At 42.2% G+C, this 19,555-nt stretch overlaps 1 protein-coding gene across 1 annotated transcript in view; it reads right to left on the reverse strand.

Annotated features, from left to right (window-relative positions):
• Positions 1 to 465: 465 nt before the first annotated feature.
• sdad1 (SDA1 domain containing 1) overlaps positions 466 to 19,555 on the reverse strand; it is a 49,653-nt gene continuing 30,563 nt past the window's right edge. The window contains exons 16-22 of the mRNA XM_078401812.1: positions 17,935 to 18,011; positions 16,112 to 16,226; positions 15,239 to 15,333; positions 13,248 to 13,435; positions 9,361 to 9,445; positions 6,610 to 6,771; positions 466 to 950 (exon numbers count right to left, since the gene is read on the reverse strand). Of these exons, the coding sequence (XP_078257938.1) occupies positions 903 to 950; positions 6,610 to 6,771; positions 9,361 to 9,445; positions 13,248 to 13,435; positions 15,239 to 15,333; positions 16,112 to 16,226; positions 17,935 to 18,011 (770 nt within the window). The 3' untranslated portion in view covers positions 466 to 902. The remainder of the gene's footprint in view (positions 951 to 6,609; positions 6,772 to 9,360; positions 9,446 to 13,247; positions 13,436 to 15,238; positions 15,334 to 16,111; positions 16,227 to 17,934; positions 18,012 to 19,555) is intronic.

Genomic DNA, 19,555 nt, shown 5'->3' on the forward strand with positions numbered 1-19,555 from the left:
AGATGGCTGTTTTTGCAAATAAACGGCTGTGACTAGTGGCATGGGCCACTTGCTGTTTGCAATGTACATGAATGATTTGCATGTTGGAGGCATGTTGGTTGGAGATGAAACGAAGATTAGTAGAGATGCTGATAATACGGAGGGCAGTCTTAGCATGCAGAGAAATATGTGGTTGAAATGGTCTGAAATGTTATTGCTATGTCAGTGTGACATTTTCATCACAATGTGGTCTTGCTGAATATAGCTGCCTAACTGATGAAAAATAGTGCTCCCTTCAAATACTGGCTGGAAACAAGGTGGATCGTTCCAAGTCCATGTCATACTGCAACACCAAGGCCAACGGAGCTGGAGTTGGAACAAAGCGGAAACTCCATTCCCTTCATCAGCAGTCTGTTCGTAATCAACCTACCCTTAACCCTAATTTCTTTTGCAAATTAAAATAAAAAGAAAGAGCACAATCAGAGGTGATTTGGCATACTTTGAAAACTTTATAGATCATTTACTGGATATAAAATATTAAGAACAAGAATAAACACGCCACCCACGTTGTGGTATTTTGGGTAAGGGAAATTTGCTTTTACAGAATTCACAATTTGTTACCTTAGAATTCAAGAAATTGAAAAAATTATATTCTCACAGAACCCATGAGGAAAAATAATGAACAGACTTTTTTTTTTTAAGCTTGCATTTCTTGAAGCATGCACAGATGTATGTCACTGCTTCTGGTTACGAGAAACAGCATTGTGGATCATTGTCTTGGAATTCAAACTCTTCCTACTGCGAGAGTCACGGTATAGTGAAACGTGTGGTTGTAATGCGTTGTTGCTGTTGGCTTTACGTTGTTGCATCCTCATCAAGATATGGAAAAATAACATTTCAGAACTGTTGACAAATTCCTCCACTCATTTCAACTGCTTCTTTCTCTTCAAGAGAGCGTCCCGTAAAGCAATCTGTTGAAAGAAACAGAAATGAAGTATGCAGGCATCCCACAAACAATGTTTGCACCTTCCAAAAATTGTGAGCAACGCATTAAAATGTTGCAGTTTAAAACGACAACGTTTATGAGTACACAACATTTTTCATATCTTGTACTTCTAAAAGATTCTGGAAATGAAACTGTTTTGTTCAAGGTTCTAAATATAATTTCCAAGTTTGTCATTTTGTTATAAAACTAGTGCTTAAAATAATTCATGCATGTCTAACTTCTTCATATATGTCAGTGCAGGCATGATTTTGGCATGCATGAAAACACATCTGTTCATCAATACCTTGCAGAGGAATTAATGGGTCTCAAGATTTAAAAAAAAGCAAACAATGGAGGCAAGCAGGGTCTATGGGAGTCAAGATTCTGCACCAGAACTGAGGGAAATCTGGTCTGCCCCACATGTGACTCGAGACCCCCCCCAATGATGTTGACTTTTAACTGCCTTCTCAGTTCAGCAGAAAGTCAGGATGGACAATAAATGTCATCCAATAAATAAATACATTCTTCAGGAGCCAAATCAAAGTGACCACCTAGCAAAAATACGTGGCGATTTAAAAACATCAACAGACAAAAAAAAATCTTGGTCATGTCCTTATGACAAACTCAAAAAAATATTATTTCACAATTATTAATGGAGCAACACTATAATTCACCACATCGAGTATCCTTTCCAATGCAGTCATCAAAACCTGGAGGAGGAAAGATTTCTATCACTTCCTCACATTTGAACAACAAAATCAGACCCACACATACAATATCCAAACAAGCTTACACTTAAGGGCCTGTCCCAGTTACATGATTTTTAAGGCGACTGCCAAAAGTCACAGCAGATCGCCAAAATGTTCTTTTACTCTACGACAATGACCGCGACAATGCCGAGTCAGGTCGATACAAGTTACTTTTTTTGTGAAACTAGCACCTGGCTAAGAGATTACACCGTCTTCGGAAACATCGCAAAATTCCCACGCTTACCTGACCGTCAAACTGTCGCCTCCAATCTACCTGTCAAATGTCCTGACGGTAAATAAATTGGTTAAACAAAACTATCTTCTGGTATCTTCAAATGCCTTTTCTTAATTTAATATTATGTGCTTCTAAATGCTTCTGTGACAACCTAGCAAACCTGGGGACAGCATGCGACAGCGCCCGCAATAAGCTACGATACCTGGCGACAAGCCAGCTGTTGCCGAGAAATTCCTATCTGGAACTTATTTTCCGCAACGCGCCGAGATCCTTTACGAAGAATCCTCACGATCATGCCCGCAACACCCCGGCGAACGTTCGGCGACAGCCTAGTTGCCGGCAGTCGCCTTAAAATCGCCTGAGTGGGACAGGCCCTTTATAAATCACAACCATTAAATTGTGCATAGCCACCATCTTAAACTCAGGATGAAATCAATACATGATACTCATCGGTATTTTCCCTGAAATTATTTCCTCACACCATCTGCTAAAGAATTAACAAAACTTTAAATTTACAGGTGCTTTTTTCGTAAGGCTCATAGTGGTCTGCTTACGACACCAATTTCAGATTAAAAGATTAATCATCAATATTCTGCATGGAAAGCAAACATTTGATTGTTTTGTACTTATTTTTGTCGTATTTTAATATCCTTGTATCAAAAACAAAATCTAAACAGGAACAAAACTGCTCATCCTTCGTCTCATGGGCTAAACGTGGAAATCTCATAGCGGCCATTTTTTCCATCAAATATCAACTTTTGTCAGAATGATCTATGCATCATTTCCAGGTGAAATGGATCTCCCCAACAAAGTATACTTTGCAGTTGCCACTTACTTCTTAAATGCCACTGTAGGCCACGACGAATGCATCAGTAGTAGAACATAGAACAGTGCAGCATGGGAACAGGCTCATCATCCTACCATGTCTGCACTGAAAATGAAGTCAATGTAAACTAATCCCATCTGCCTACACATGGTCTGTATCCCCTCAATTCCATGCCTGTTCATTCATTTGTCCAAATGCCTGCAATGTTGCTACCATATCATATATCATATCATATATATACAGCCGGAAACAGGCCTTTTCGGCCCTCCAAGTCCGTGCCGCCCAGTGAGCCGTCCAGTGATCCCCGTACATTAACACTATCCTACACCCACTAGGGACAATTTTTACTTATCTGCTTCTATCACTTCTAGTAATGGTTCCAGACACTCAACACTTTCTGTGTGAAGAGAATACTTTCCCCATCTCACTTTAAACCTATCCCCTCTGTTATTTGACATTTTCACCCTTGGAAAAATACAAATTATCTACCCTCTCATAATCTCATATAGTTCTATCAAGTCAACAATTGGTCTCCTACACTCTATATATAAGATAGAGGAAAGGTTGGACAAACTTGGTTGGACGAAATGTCACAGGAGTGTATCATCATCATCATATCATCATATATATACAGCCGGAAACAGGCCTTTTCGGCCCACCAAGTCCGTGCCGCCCAACGATCCCCGTACATTAACACTATCCTACACCCACTAGGGACAATTTTTACATTTACCCAGCCAATTAACCTACGTACCTGTACGTCTTTGGAGTGTGGGAGGAAACCGTACAGGTATGTGTGGGAGGGCGGCACGGTAGCGCAGCGGTAGAGTTGCTGCTTTACAGCGAATGCAGCGCCGGAGACTCAGGTTCGATCCTGACTACGGGTGCTGCACTGTAAGGAGTTTGTACGTTCTCCCCGTGACCTGCGTGGGTTTTCTCCGAGATCTTCGGTTTCCTCCCACACTCCAAAGACGTACAGGTATGTAGGTTAATTGGCTGGGTAAATGTAAAAATTGTCCCTAGCGGGTGTAGGATAGTGTTAATGTACGGGGATCGTTGGGCGGCACGGACTTGGTGGGCCGAAAAGGCCTGTTTCCGGCTGTATATATATGATGATATGATGATGATGATACACTCCTGTGACATTTCGTCCAACCAAGTTTGTCCAACCTTTCCTCTATCTTATATATACTTATTTTTGTCTAAATTTATATCTCTTGCCATCCATATCTTTCATTGACACAGGAACATGTTGGTCCTGAACTCTAATCAACTGGCTTTCAAAGATTCCAACATCAGATATGGATTTACCTTCAAACAGCATTTCCCAATCCACTTTCTCCTGTTCCTGCCCAATACTGTTGCAGTTAGGCTTCCCCCAATTTAGCATTTTCACCCATGGACTAGTTTTACCCTCATGCATAACTATCTTAAAACTTACAGAACTATGATAAGTTTCTCAAAATGCTCCACCTTGAAACTCCAATCCCTCCTTCCCCAATAAATGGTCAAATACGCCCCTTCCCTAAAAACCTTCCTGGTTGGACCTAATAAATTCTCCCCCTTCCAAGTCTCGAGTACCACGGGAGTCCCACAACACTAGGACACTAAAAATCACCTATTACAGTAACCCTTTTGTTATTGTAACTTTCCTCTGCCCGAGGTACCATCTGTGTGGAGCTTGCCAGTTTTCCCTATGACTGTGTGGGTTTCCTCCAGATGCTACAGTTTCCTCCCACGTCCCAAGGATGAGTGGGATTGCAGGTTAATTGGTGTCTGTAAATTATCATGAGTGTGTGGAGTGGATTAGAAAATGGGAACGCATAGAACTAGCGAGAACGGGTGATCAATGGTCAGCATGGAATCGATAAGCCGACAGGCCTGTTTCCATGCTCTTAACTAAACTAGCTCCCGTTGGCTATTGAACAGTTTATTGAATTGTCTCATCATAGTGATTGCAGCTTTCTCATTCGCGGACTCTCCAAGATGCACCACTGATATTCTCCCTGATCAGTAATGCAATGCTCCCCCCTCTTTTGCATGCTTCTCTGTCACATCTGAAGCATCTGTATCTAGGAATGCTGAGCTGCCACTATCTATCAACTAAGTTTTTACAATGTAGTTCCATGTTCCCTCAATCTAGGCTCTCATCATATCTCATTGCAGAAACTTTAACTTACCCATGGAAGATGAATATTGGCTGAACAAGCATACGAATTGTGACGTCTTAGATCATATTGGAATTGCCAAAGAGGAGGTATTGGTGATTTTAAAGCACATTAAGGTGGAGAATTCGCAAGAGCCTGACCAAGTGCATCATCTTTAGCCACATGTGAAGTTCTGGTAGAATGGAGAGTGGTTACCGTACTGTTATTTAAGGGCAGCAAAGACAAGCCATGGAACTACAGGCTGTTGAGCCTGAAGTCAGTGGTGGGAAAGTTGTTGGAGGGAGTGCTGATGCAGGATCTCCCAGCATTTGGGTAGGCAGGGACTGATTTGAGAAAGTCAGCATGGCTTTATGTGTGGGAAATCGTGTCTCACAAATCTGAGTTTATTTTTTAAAAAGGTTATCAAAATGATTCATGAGGGCAGGGCAGTGAACATTGTTTATATGAACTTTAGCAAGGCCTTTGATAAGGTTCCACGTATCCTTACAAATCCAGTTTACTCTTTCCCAATGATTCAATATTACTTTCAATATACTAAAGCTAAAATCAATACTCCAGTGGAGGCCAAGTGCAATTTAATTCAATTTCCGTATAACTTTATCACTCTTCAATTCTCTCATCTTTTAATAATTTTTCAGTCTCTTTGAATTCTCACTAGTCTTCCTCTTCTTTGTGTCAATGTACTTTGTGCATGTTCCTTTTCTTTCCCTTATTTAAAGTGCCTCATTATTAATTTATTATTTCCTAGGTTCTATTAGCCACAATTTTTACCCTTAGATAGAGCTCTTAAAGATAGCTGAGTCAAAGGATATGGGAAGAAGGCAGGAATGGGGTGCTGATTGTGGATGATCAGCCATGATCACAGTGAATGGCGGTGCTGGGTCGAAGGACCGAATGGCCTACTCCTGCACCTATTATCTATCATTGAAGGGCCAAATGGCCTCCTCTTGCACATATTTTCTTTGTAACAATTTTATCATTGTTTCACAAAACATTACTACCCATTCTAATGTTCCCACGTTCTATTTTTAGTCCTTTGAAATCAGCTGTTCCCTCAAGATATTATCCTGGTCCCTTTCGTACAAATGTCATTCTCAAAGCATGCTAAATAATGATACAACTAGATCTTCTTTAGTCAGAGGATGGTGAATCTGTGGAATTCTTTGCCACAGAAGGCTGTGTAGGCCGTCAGTGGATATATTTAAGGCAGAGATTGATAGATTCTGGATTAGTACGGGTGTCAGAGGTTATGGGGAGAAAGCAGGAGAATGGGGTTAGGAGCGAGAGATGGATCAGCCATGATTGAATGGCAGAGTACACTTGATGGGCAGAATGGCCTAATTCTGCTCCTATCTCATGATCTTCACTGTATCAATCCTTAAAACCATCCATTCTTAACCAGGTATTAACCCAACCAGGAGTCTCTTTTCATGTGCAACAGACGGATGAAATAAATACATGTACACGGCTAGGGGTTTTCCTGCACACCATTTACATGAGTAAACAACCAACAATGATGTGTCCACCCTATTGCACTGTTTATCAGCTCCCGAGCAAGTCCTGTATGGATGCGTATTATTTCCTCCATATTTTCTCTTGGAAAATGCTACCACCCTTGCTAATGTTCCCAGCATTTTTTTGTAATAACAACAAGAGTAATTAATTACCTGCTTTTCCCTGAAGGATCGTTTGCCTTTTGATCGCACATTTCGGCTGTATCTCATCATCATAAAATTCTTTTTCTTTTTCTTGTCCTGGTTCGTTGTGCTTGCAAATGGATTCAACTTGGTTCTTTTTCTCACAAACTCACTTCTTTCAGATTTTCCAGCCTGGGAGATAGTTTTAAACAAAAAAAAAACTTAATCAGACAAGGAAGAGTACAGAGGTTCATTATCAGCAGGGACAGGCCAATCTCCTCACTGATCATCAAGGTCATAGCAGTAATACTTTTGTCAAAGTTATGGTCTGAAGTCTGGCACTAAAATTACTGGCTTCAAGCGTTCCGGAGGATAGGTTTCCCATATTCTCATGCCAGGCCCCATTAGTTTCACCTAGAACAAAGTGCAGTACAGCACAGGAACATATCAATGTCCATATCAAATCCGATGCCAAGTTTAACTAATTTCCTCTGCTTGCACGTGATCCATACTCCCTCCAATCCATGCGCATATCCAAATGCTTCTTCAATGCTACTCTCAAGCCTACCTCCTCCACCACATCTGCCAGCGTGTTCCAGGTGCCCACCACTCTCTGAGTGAAATACTTGTCTCGCACATCTCCTTTAAACTTTCCGCCTCTGACCTTAAATCCACGCCCTAGTCTTTGTCATTTCCACCCTGGGGAAAAAGGTTCTGACTGTCTACTCTATCTATGCCTTTCATAATTTTAAATACTCCCATCATCTCCCCATAGCCTCCGATGGTCCAGAGAAAACAATCATAGATTGTCCAACCTCTCCTTTTGGCTAATACCCTCCAAATCCAGGGAGCATTCTTCTAAATCTGCATCTTTCCCAAAGCCTCCAAATTCTTCCTGTAATGAGGTGATCAGAACTGCACACAATAGCTCAAATGTGGATAACCAAAGCCCTGTAAACCGCAGCAAGACCTCCTTCTCCAATTGCCTTTGAAGGCAAGCATACAATATGCCTTCCTTAACACTCCATCTACTTGTGTTGCCACTTTCAGGAGTTATGGATTTGGACCCCAGGATCCCTCTATATATCAATGCAGTTCTTGCCATTAACTCCACGCTTTCCCTTACATTCAACCTCTCAAAGTGCAACACATCACACTTGCTCGGTTTAAACTCTGCTATTTGTCTACCCTTTTCTGTAGCTGATCTATATCCCACTGCATGCTTTGACTGCCTTCCTCACAGTCTGCAACTCCACCAATTTTGGTGTCATCTGCAAAGTTACTAACCAACCCATCTACATTTATGTCCAAGTCATTGATATACATCACAAACAGCAGAGATCTGGCACAGATCCCTGCTGAACTCCACTGGTCACAGAACTCCAGCCAGCATCACCACCACCACAACCTTCTGTCTTCTATCAGTAAGCCAGCTCCAAATCCAAATAACCAAGGATCCCATGCATCTTACTTTTCTGCATCATGAAGGTCTTTATTAAAGACTTTAGGTAAAGTAAGGGAGTGGGTGTTGTCGGGTTTGCAAGTGGGTATTGTTAACAAGAATGTTAGTATGACATACTAACATTCTTGTTAACAATATCCACTCACCAACCCGACAACATCCACTCCCCTACTTTACCACTGTGGAGATTGCTTCCGTGGAGGGGTTAAAAGGAGCAAAACACAATTATAGCACATTTTAATCAACTGCTAGCAGCTGTAATTTAACCACTGTGTTGTAATGTTCTGACAAAGCATAACTGCTTAAGAAGGCATAACTAACCGAAAACTCATTTTACAAGTGCGTAGCATCAATCCCTCATCAGAATGTATTTATATCCCAGATTCAAGCAAAACATTTTTCTTGCATTACTAAATTATTTCTGTACGATACTTGAAATGCAATGAACTCCTTGTTGCCACCCGAGAGATATTTCTGAATTTGATTGGCTGTGGACCCTGCTCGCTTCTTGGCCTTCTGCTGCATGTTACACTTCCCTTATAAAAAGCTTGAATTTTACAGCCTCCTAAACACCTTGGTGGGCAGTTATTACTGGATCAATGCCATCTGCTATTTCATCAGCATGGACCCTGGACCCTTCCGCTTCTGCCAACACGAGATTCTGTCAGAAGAGCTGAACATACACTCCACAACAAGCCGGGAGCAGTTATGCTGCAAAAGGACAAGTTGCAGGAGAATTCTTGTCCTGATAGATTTAAAGAATCAGCATGGAAGCAGGCCCTTCAGCCCACACCGACCACCGACCACATGTCACGTTATCCCACTTTCGCATCCACTCCCTACACACCAGCGGCAATTTACAGAGAACAATTAACCTACAAACCCACACATTTTTGGGACTATGTTTGATGCTACTCTGCTTTTCTTTATTCTCCATTTTCGTGGTAGTATTAGAATACTGAACAAAGATCACTCACAACGTAATTTTTTTGGCCTAACCACTCAAAACAAATTAAATTCTCAAGAACTTGTGTTTATTGTTTTTCAAGGGCACAGAAATAGGGCAAAGAAAATCAGTCTTATGTGGCTTATTAAAAAATAGTCTAAATTCTATTTATGGTGCTTTGGGCACAATGGGGACATTGAACAGAGGCATCAAGATTACTTATAAAATGAAAGAAATCAATGGTTATATAAAATGTTAAATATCGAGTATTTAAGGAAGCAAACTCAAAAATATTTTGCTTAGCAAGAAAGTCTTTGTTAGACCTCAAAAAATACAGTGATGCCATGGCCAAGAATATTTACCAGTTACTTACCATAGCTGTTGCAAGTCGGGTTTCTTTATCTGATTTTGATTTTTTATGCAGCTGTTCTATATTTCGCAGTGAAAGCAGCTCCCCTCTGAAAGTTTAAGCATTTTACAATTATATATTCAAAACAGAATGTTTATTAGAAACATGGAAAATAGATGCAAGAGTAGGTCATTCAGCCCTTCGAGCCATTCAATATGATCATGGCTGATCATCTAAAATCAGTTCCCCATTCCTGCTTTTCCCCCATATTCCTTGATATCCCTTGATTCCATTAGCATTTCCGTTATTAAAGGGGAATCTTGTGATGCTGTCAGCAGGGAACAAAAAACTATGTTCAAGATTCAAGATAGCTTTATTTGTCATCCAATATTGGACGAAATTCAGTCACCCACAGTCCAACAATAAAAGCATTAAATAGGCATTAAAATTACACAACCCCCAAAACACACAAATAAAGAAACATCCATCACAGTGAGTCTCCTCCAGTCCTCTCCTCACTGTGATGGAAGGCCACAATGTCTTTCCCTTCTCCTGCCGTCTTCTCCCGCGGTCAGGTTGTTGTGGTTGCAGGCCGCGCCGGACGGTCCGCAGCGGCCCGAGCCTAAGGCGAGTCGCAGCCGCTCCCGCAGCCTCCGAAGACGGCCGGCTCCGCTGATGATAAGTCCGATCCGGGGCGGGCGAACACGCTGTCGCTGTTGCTGCACGTCGGGGCGGTCGTGGTTCCCGACATTGAAGCCCCCGCCCAGCAGAGAAATATCCCGCGGCCTATCTTAGGCTGCGCTGGACGGTGAAATGTCCGCGACCCAAGCCCCGCGATCCGGGGCGGGCGAACACGCTGCCGCTGCCGGAGCTCCCGATGTCGGCATCCACGGGGCCCGAGCCTAAGGCGAGTCGCAGCCGCTCCCGCAGCCTCCGAGGATGGCCGGCTCCGGTGATGGTAATTCCGATCCGCGGGCTCTGCGAACCAGAGCCCTGGAGGCCGCCAGCTCCAGGAGTTGGGCCAATGGTAGGCTGCAGCAGGAACGGAGACACGGCCCAGAAAACAAAGGTCGGGTCTCCGTTCGGAAGGGACACCTATTTACAATTCCCCCCCTCCCCATACACACATAGTACACAAACACAAAAACACCACATCACAACTACAATTAAGACAAAAAAACAACAAAAACACAAAGACAAATGGACCGCAGGTAAGCCGCAGCTGCTAGGGCAGCGCCGCCATTTTTGCAAAGTGTGTGACCTTGCAGAACAGGTCACACACTGAACCAAAACCCAGCAATGATACTTAGCTGACTCGCCACCAGATTCCCCTTGTTTAATATCACCCGAGAGGAAAGTTGAAAGAATGAACTTCTGGCTCATTCTGATTACACGTTGCAACAAAATAAAAAAAATCTGCGTATATTAAACATCTTGTCGAGCTCATACATCTCCTTTGCATACAAGCAAATTAAATTTAGTTTAGTTTAGAGATAGAGCGTGGAAACAGGACCTTTGGCTCAGTGTGTTCAGGCCAACCATCGATCACATGCACACTAGTTTTATGTTATCCCACTTTCGCATCCTACACACGAGAGATAATTTACAGAAGCCAATTAACCTACAAACCTGTACAGTTTTGGAGTGTGGGAGGAAACCGGAATACCTGGAGAAAACCCATGCGGTCAGGGAGTGAATGTACACACTCTGCAGACAGCACCCATAGTTAGGATCAAATCTGGGGGTAGCAACTCTACTACAGTGCTACCCTAAATACTAAACTACAATTAATAAGACACACATACCCAGCATTAGACCTTTGTTGCCTTCCAATTCAGGTGAAACTTAAACTGAGTACAATTTCTGCATACAAATTTTGTACATTTTTTCACAGAGTAGGTGCAACGATGCTTACCGCTGGGGAGGGAAGGGGGGAGTCTAGAATGGAGTGAAAGGTCACAATGTCAAATTAAGGGTCAACCATTTATCATCATATCATATCATATATATACAGCCGGAAACAGGCCTTTTCGGCCCACCAAGTCCGTGCCGCCCAGTGATCCCCGTACATTAACACTATCCTACACCCACTAGGGACAATTTTTACATTTACCCAGCCAATTAACCTACATACCTGTACGTCTTTGGAGTGTGGGAGGAAACCGAAGATCTCGGAGAAAACCCACGCAGGTCACGGGGAGAACGTACAAACTCCATACAGTGCAGCACCCGTAGTCAGGATCGAACCTGAGTCTCCGGCGCTGCATTCGCTGTAAAGCAGCAACTCTACCGCTGTGCTACCGTGCCGCCACGGTAGAACAGAGATGAGAAATGCCCACTAGAAAGGCAGTCGAACTCTGCACCCTAGATGGAGGCTCAGGGATACAGAAAATGGATGACAGAATTTTAGATATTAAATGAAGGGATTAAGGGTTATGTTTGGTGCCACAAACGTGCAAGCATAAAGCTAATTTCCACTTCTGCCACATGTTATTAAAATTAGGAATTTGGTCAGCAAGAGAATCTGCTAGAGAGAGACGGTGCTGCTTTCTCCCTTCCTTAGCGCTTTAGGCAGTAACGTTAAATAGTCTAAACTAATGTTCGGGGTATTTTTCTTAACAAAACTCTATTCAGGTTAAAAGGTCAAAGTGATATGCACTTGTTAGTATACGGTATAAACAAATTAGTTATTAGCAAACTTAATACCAAGCGAGCAGAACTGTCTAACTGGGCATCTAAGTAAGATGTGACTGGTAGGGCCTATATTAATATGCTGTGGTTGCAGCTTGTGGCAATTGGGAGAGATGAGCAAGAAATGTTCAATGTGTACAAAAAGGAACCGAAAATAGACACAAAAAGCTGGAGTAACTCAGGCAGCATCTCTGGAGAGAAGGAATGGGTGATGTTTCGGGTCGAGACCCTTCTTCAGACTTCTTCAGTCATTCAATGTTCTTTAATGTTCAATGGTTCAATGGTGCTTTTATTGTCACACGTGCCAAGTGCCAACACGGCGACATACCTTTCCCTGCACTTTTCCTTACAAGCACTGTAGAGTATTGCCATACCCCTGATCCCCGATTAGCAAGTGTGCAGAGGAACAGAAAGCTCGTGCAGCCAAAGGTTCTTCAAGGTGGAGGTACTCAGATGTTTCATTACATTCAAGGTACAATTAAAGACATTGCGATACAATGGGAAGAAGTGGGGAGTTTAAAACACCAATCAGGCACAAACAGTGAAATTATACATATTAACTGGTTAGACAGGGCCTCCACAGCCTTTCCAGTTTTCAGATATTCCTGCATTTTTGCTTTTATTTCAGACTCCAGCATCTGCCATTTTATTTGCTTTCCATTACATTACAGGGCATGTAGATAAGTTAAGCAAGCGGGGAAAATTAAAGTGGGATAATGTTCACTTTATTAGCAAGTAAAGCACAACATACATTTTTTTTAAATTGTGAGGAATTAGTAAATGTTGGCTGCGAGGGTCCTTCATGTGCTGGTTCATGACTCAGAGTAACACTCTGGCAAAATGAGTTGAAAAACCAAAAGTTCTTTTTGCATTTATTACAAGGGGGTTGAGCACAAAATTAGGGAAGTTTTCCTTGGACTGTACTGAGGTTGTCAAGTCCAGATTAGGATACTGTGCTTATCATGATTGCTGTATATTTGTTGCAGATTCAATGAAATGACAGCAGCTTCGAGGGGCCACCTGTCCTATCTCTGCTTCTTTTCTCATGTTTTTATGTCTTATTTTGTGGTATAGTTTAAGCTACAATTTAAACTATTGCAAATAACTGAAATACATTGGCTTTATCACAAGCTTTTTTTTCAAATGTTACTCACAGACAATTCAAGGGCTCAGTGTAGAGATTTTTCACACCAATTATTATGGATTAAAAATGTACATACTTGCTTTCATCGTCACTGCTGTCCTCGATTTTCCTCTTCTGATTTTTGTTCGGGGCAGGGTCAATCTCTTTGGCTATCTGTGCCAGTCGTATCTTCTTGAAGTCCTCCTGTGTTAGAAGGCGGCTGGAACTGACAATGGCTGCTTTGGCTTTGCGCTCTTCTGTGGGCATGCTCTTCATCTTCTCCATCTTTTGAAACACAGACATCCACTGAAACCATCTACAAGAAACTTATCTAACCAGAGCTTCATACTTGTAGCTGTTAATCAACGTAAAAACAACCCTAGTGAAATCTACCTTCACTCCTTTCAGAATCCAAGGGAGAACTGATGTGCAGTAGAGAGCACATTAATTGGTTGCATCACGACTTGGTTTGGAGATTACCAAGAGTGGTGGGCACTGCCCGGTCCATCGTGGGCACTGACCTCACTACCATTGAAGTGATATATAGGAGATGCTGCCTCAAAAAAAAGGCAGCCAGTATCACATTACCCTGGCCATGCTCTCATTTTGCTACCATTGGGAAGGTGGTATTTTGAGCCATGGCCACCAGGTTAAAAAATTGCTTCTTCCCTACAACCATCGCTACATGATGCTAATCTCAACTAAGAACTATCGATTGCCTTTAGTTCCATAAGGACTTCAGGGTTTTCCTTGCGCTAGTATTGGGGTTATTAATTTATTGAATTTGTTCATGATATATTGTCTATGTGTATTCTGTTTACAGGCCTGTTATGCTGCTGTGAGTAATAATTTTATTATTCCGTTGTTGGCACATATAACAATTAAACAGTCTTGACCTTTGATGCTTTTTCAGCATCCTCCAACCCATTCCGTCTCTTGTCACTCTGAACATATGGTGGCTTCCAGCTACAATTAGTCTTCAACATCCAAGCTCGGGGAAACATCCTCTCACCTTCAGTCCCTCTCGGAATCACTTTCGTCTCAATGAATTAACCTCACTTTCCCCAAAGTCCAGTGAGCATATGCCAATACTCCTCTGAAAGTGTAATCCCCTCATGCCCCAGATTCCAACATCTGCAGTCCTTTAAGTCTTCAATCAAACACTGCTGTGGGTGGTCAAACACATCGAAAAAGATGAATTTGGTAGATTTTATGTCATGACCCATTAATCAGTGAGGCATGTAGTTTAGTCTTCACCTTTAACCGATTTGATGGTCTGTCAGTTTGCTCATTGTTTCCAGGTCTTTTTTTGTACAAGGAAGTCCCTTTTCTTACCGTTGACATTTCTGCCCTCCTTATTTTGTCACTGTCTGATAACGGGTCATTCTCATGAACTCACTGGATCAGACTGGATGTTCCATTGTATACTGAATGCTACCCTTTCAAATGAAATAGATATAAAACAGCAGAAAGAGTTGAAAATGTGAATAACTCACAAAATGGGGGAAGAAGATAGAAATTGAATATAAGTAAAACTTATACAGCAAAGTAAATTGAGAGAATGTTAAGGGAAGGAGGAGAGGGTCAGGGAAGATGCCTATGGAACACCGTGCTGGCACAGGGACCTAATGGGGAAGGTCCAACCCACATTCCCATAAACATAGAATCAGCCAGCATGGGGGACGGGGGGACGGGGGGGACTTGCTTGGCCACGACGCCAAAGTTTTACAAAAATCACAATAGCCCTGCAAAAGTAAACTGCAGCAAGTCACTGCGGCTCAATAATTACTGGTTCCAGGTGAAAATCTGCTGTCTTTCTCTAGTCTGGCTTTTTTCAGGCCTGGTGTCCCACAGGTGTTCTACTGTAAACTGTCCACAGACGTGGCCAGGCAAGCTGGGGGGCGCTGTGACAGTATCTTCATTGCACCGATTGCAAGAGTTCAGTCAAGCAGAGTATTAGTGCGATATTCCCAAGGGCACACATGTTTGGGTAACATGCCCCACCTCAAACAAATAAAATAATTAAATAATATGGTCCATTGCTATTTTGCTAACATCAATGGTTAATGAGGAACATTGCAGACTTACCACCTCTTTCTGTTGCTCTTCATCTGAAGAATGATGAACATCAATCCAGCCTTCATCATCATCACCCTCATCAATGCTTGCACTTTCCCATCCATCTGAAAATGGGAGAGTTCTCATAATCTTACTTGGTAGAGTTACTACTGCTGATATCTCGGTCAAGACAAAAAGTTCCAGCCATAATGTAAAATAGATTAATTTAATAAGACAGTTGGGATAACGTTTACTTAACAATGAGCTGCACAGCTCTTTGGAAGCTGTGCACACTACAACTGGAAGGGTAGAATTTATTTGGCTGAGAGTTGAGACATCTGTGACTTTGAAAGAAAACATTAATCAGAAATCATAGTACAACCCCACCTTGTCCAAGTAAAGATAGTGCTTGGTAAAAGAAAATGTTGGAAGGCCAAATGTTTGAGGAAGCAGGCTGGAGTCTCGAGGATGATGTCCTCTCCGATGTAACCCTTTACGTTTAACCATTGCTACAATCGTTCCATCAATCTCTCATCTATCAACCCACTTCGACTGGCTCTAATAATGGACATACTGGAACTCAATCTACAAGTTTCAAGCTTCCTCCTCAGAGCATGATCTCCATCTTCCAGCACCATTTATTTTGTTTTTACTCTGCTTTTCTAATGACTAGAGCTCCTTAAAAACTTAAAGAACTCTTTAAAATGTATTACTCACCAATGCACACCCCTTGTAATATTCAAGAGAAACACGTAGCTTGAGCAGCCAATCTGAGATTACATATATTGCCGTTAAATATCAATAGCCATTTAATGACCAAAACATTTCATGTCCTTATCTAGTAGGTGATGCTGGTATCACGTGGCTTCTGTTAACACCAACAGATAAATTATGGAGACTTACCATCATTCTCTTCTCTCTCTTCTTCCAGCACTTCTGCTCCTGGGATGTAGTCTTTAGAATCCAATTCACCATATTCATGAATTCGGGCTTCCATTGAGGCTTCTGTAGGTTTACCCTGTTGCAAAAATGTATCTTGATGTTTGTAAACAATCCACCACTGGAGTCTCTTGAACATTCAGTTTTGGGGCATGAACCCTCAAACATTTTAGTTTTCATTTACTCCTTCACCTATTTGGTTTGCTGCCGAAAACAGTTACATTCTTGCCCCAGTCGGAACATTGTTTTAAAAGAGGAGAGAACGCGAGCGTGAACGAGAGCGACTGAGCACATTGAACAAGATTTCCTTTAAAATAAAATACCTGTCACACTTTACAAGCATTTACACTACTTACAGCACCGTCCATAATGTTTGGGAGAAAGACCCATCATTTATTTATTTGCCTTTGTACTCCACAATTTGAGATTTGTAATTTTAAAACAATCACACGTGGTTAAAGTGCACATTGTCAGATTGTATTAAAGGGTATTTTTATACATTTTGGTTTCACCATGTAGAATTTACAGTAGTGTTTATACATAGTTCCCCCATTTCAGGGCACCAGAATGTTTGGGACACAATGGCTTCACATGTGTTTAATGACTTCAGATGTGTTTAAATGCAGGTATAAGAGCTCTCAGAACCCAGTCTTTCCATCACCTTTGGAAACTTTTATTGCTGCTTATCAACATGAAGACCAAAGTTGTGCCAATGAAAGTCAAAGAAGCTATTATGAGTCTGAGAAACACGAATAAAACTATTAAGAGAAATCAGCCAAACCTTAGGCGCACTAAAATCAAATGTTTGGAACATCATTAAGAAGAAAGAGAGCACTGGTGAGCTTACTGATCACACTGGGACTGGCAGACCAAGGAAGACCTCCACAGGTGATGACAGAAGAATTCTCTCTATAATAAAGAAAAATCCCCAAACATCTGTCCGACAGATCAGAAACACTCTTCAGGAGTCAGGTGTGGATTTGTCAATGACCACTGTCCGCAGAAGACTTCATGAACAGAAATACAGAGGCTACACTGCAAGATGGAAAAACCACTGGTTCGCTGCATAAATAGGATGACCGGGTTACAGTTTGACCTGGACTGTGATTTTTTCTATTACAAATCTCAAATTGTGGAGTACAGAGGCAAATAAATGATGGGTCTTTGTCCCAAACACTATGGCGGGCACTATACATTGTAACCTGGCTTTGATGGATCCATTTTTATTTTATGTATCTCCTCAGACCATATCAACTAGAATATAATTTCAATTAGGAGACGTTCTCGTGCCTGATTGATTCCTTGGATTGTTTAGTTTTGCATAGCTATACAGCAAGAAAACAGGCCCTTTGGTCCACCGAGTTCATGCTGACCATCAATCACCCGTACACTAGTTCTATGTTATCAGAATTTTGCATCCCATACACTAGGACCAAGTTACAGAAGCCAATTAACGTACAAACATGCAGGTCTTCGTAATGTGGGAGGAAATCGGAGGACCAGGAGAAAACCTACATGGTCACAGGGAGAACATACAAACTTCTCATAGACAGCACCCGCAATCAGGATCGAACCCAGGCTTCTGGCGCTGAGACAGCAGCTCTAGCGCTGCATCACTGTGGTGCCCAGGAAGTATTGCAGACAACCTGCCTGAGAATCCGGGAAGTGTAGCTGAAGGTTTACCACCCTTTGCAGTCACTCTGCACCACACGTCAAAGTTAGAACCCATTTACCATTGCGTGAAGAACATCTCAGCGCATTCCTACAGAAGCTGTAATAATTCTTACCCTGTCTTTCTTATGCAGCATCTGTGGGTTCATTGTTCTAAAAAGCTGGATCAAGCACCTGGCAGACATCATCACATCTAGGAAATAAGAACGGAGCACATGAATGCACGAACAGGGAAAATTATACTTCTTTCGTCATTTCTGCAGGATTATAGATTTGCTCCATATACAGTAAAACTGGGATAAGCTGTCACTTGCTTTGTTTTTACTACTCCGGGTCCCATTTTCCAACATTCCCTTTAAACACAGCAGGTTCACTGGAAAATGTGACATTCTACCGTTCAGCATCAAAAAAAGTGAATTAAAAATGTGCCTGGATTTCATAGGAGTAACTTTTTTAGTTTAGTTTATGGTCATGTGGGCAGAAAAACTTTTTTGTTCTGCATAGGAGCAGAATTAGTCCAGTTCAGTTTAGTTCATTGTCACATGTACTGAGGTACAGTGAAAAACGTTTGTTGCCTGCTAACCAGTCAGCAGAACGACAATACATGTTTACAATCGAGCACATCTCGGACCCGCAGACCCTCAGCATAGGTGCACCGCAAGGCTGCGTACTCTCCCCTCTTCTTTACTCTCCCTACACCAACGACTGCACCTCCAGACTCCTCTGTCAAGCTTCTCATGTTTGCGGACGACACAACCCTGATTGGACTGATCCAGGATGGGGAGGAATCTGCCAACAGACAGGAAGTGACAAACTGACGTCCTGGTGCCGTCGCAACAACCTGGAGCTCAATGCTCTTAAGATAGTGGAACTGATTGTAGACTTTAGGAGAGCTCCCCCTCCCCTCCCCCCATTCACCATTAAAAACACCACAGTCACATCTGTGGAGTCATTTAAGATCCTTGAATCCATCATCTCCAAGGACCTTAAATGGGAGGCCACCATCGACTCCAATGTCAAAAAGGCCCAACAGAGGATGTACTTCCTGCGGCAGCTGAGGAAACACAATCTGCCACAGACAATGATGGTCCAATTCTATACTGCCATTGTTGAGTCCGTCCTCACCTTCTCCATGATGGTCTGGTTTGGCTCAGCCACCAAGCATGACATCTGGAGGCTGCAACGAATCGTTCGATCAGCTTAGAAGGTTGTTGGCTGCAACCTTCCCCCCATTGACGAACTGTACACTGCAAGGGCCAAGAAGAGAGTGGGCAAGATCATCTCTGACCCCTCTCACCCTGGCCACGAAGTCTTTGAAGCACTTCCCTCTGAAAGGCGACTCCAGACTGTCGAAGCCGCCACAGCCAGACATAAAAACAGCTTTTTTCCCCGCATGTTGCAGCTCTACTCATTAACCAAAAGTCTGTAGTCTCTTTTTGCTCTGGTTTATTTCATTCACATGTTTAAACCATAATGTTGTATTCTTAATACTTTATTCTTAATTGTTTACTGTATGTTTGTGCTGTTATTTGCGAGCGGAGCACCAAGGCACATTCCTTGTACGTGTACATACTTGGCCAATAGACTTATTCATTTATTTACAGTGTATAGATATATGATAAAGGAATAACGTTCAGTGCAAGGTAAAGCCAGCAAAGTCCGATTAAGGATAATCTGAGGGTCACCAAACAGGTAGAGATAGCAGTTCAGCACTGCTCTCTGGTTGTGGTAGGATGA

This window comes from Rhinoraja longicauda, chromosome 1 (genome assembly GCF_053455715.1).
Source record: "Rhinoraja longicauda isolate Sanriku21f chromosome 1, sRhiLon1.1, whole genome shotgun sequence".
Classification (NCBI taxonomy): domain Eukaryota; kingdom Metazoa; phylum Chordata; class Chondrichthyes; order Rajiformes; family Arhynchobatidae; genus Rhinoraja; species Rhinoraja longicauda.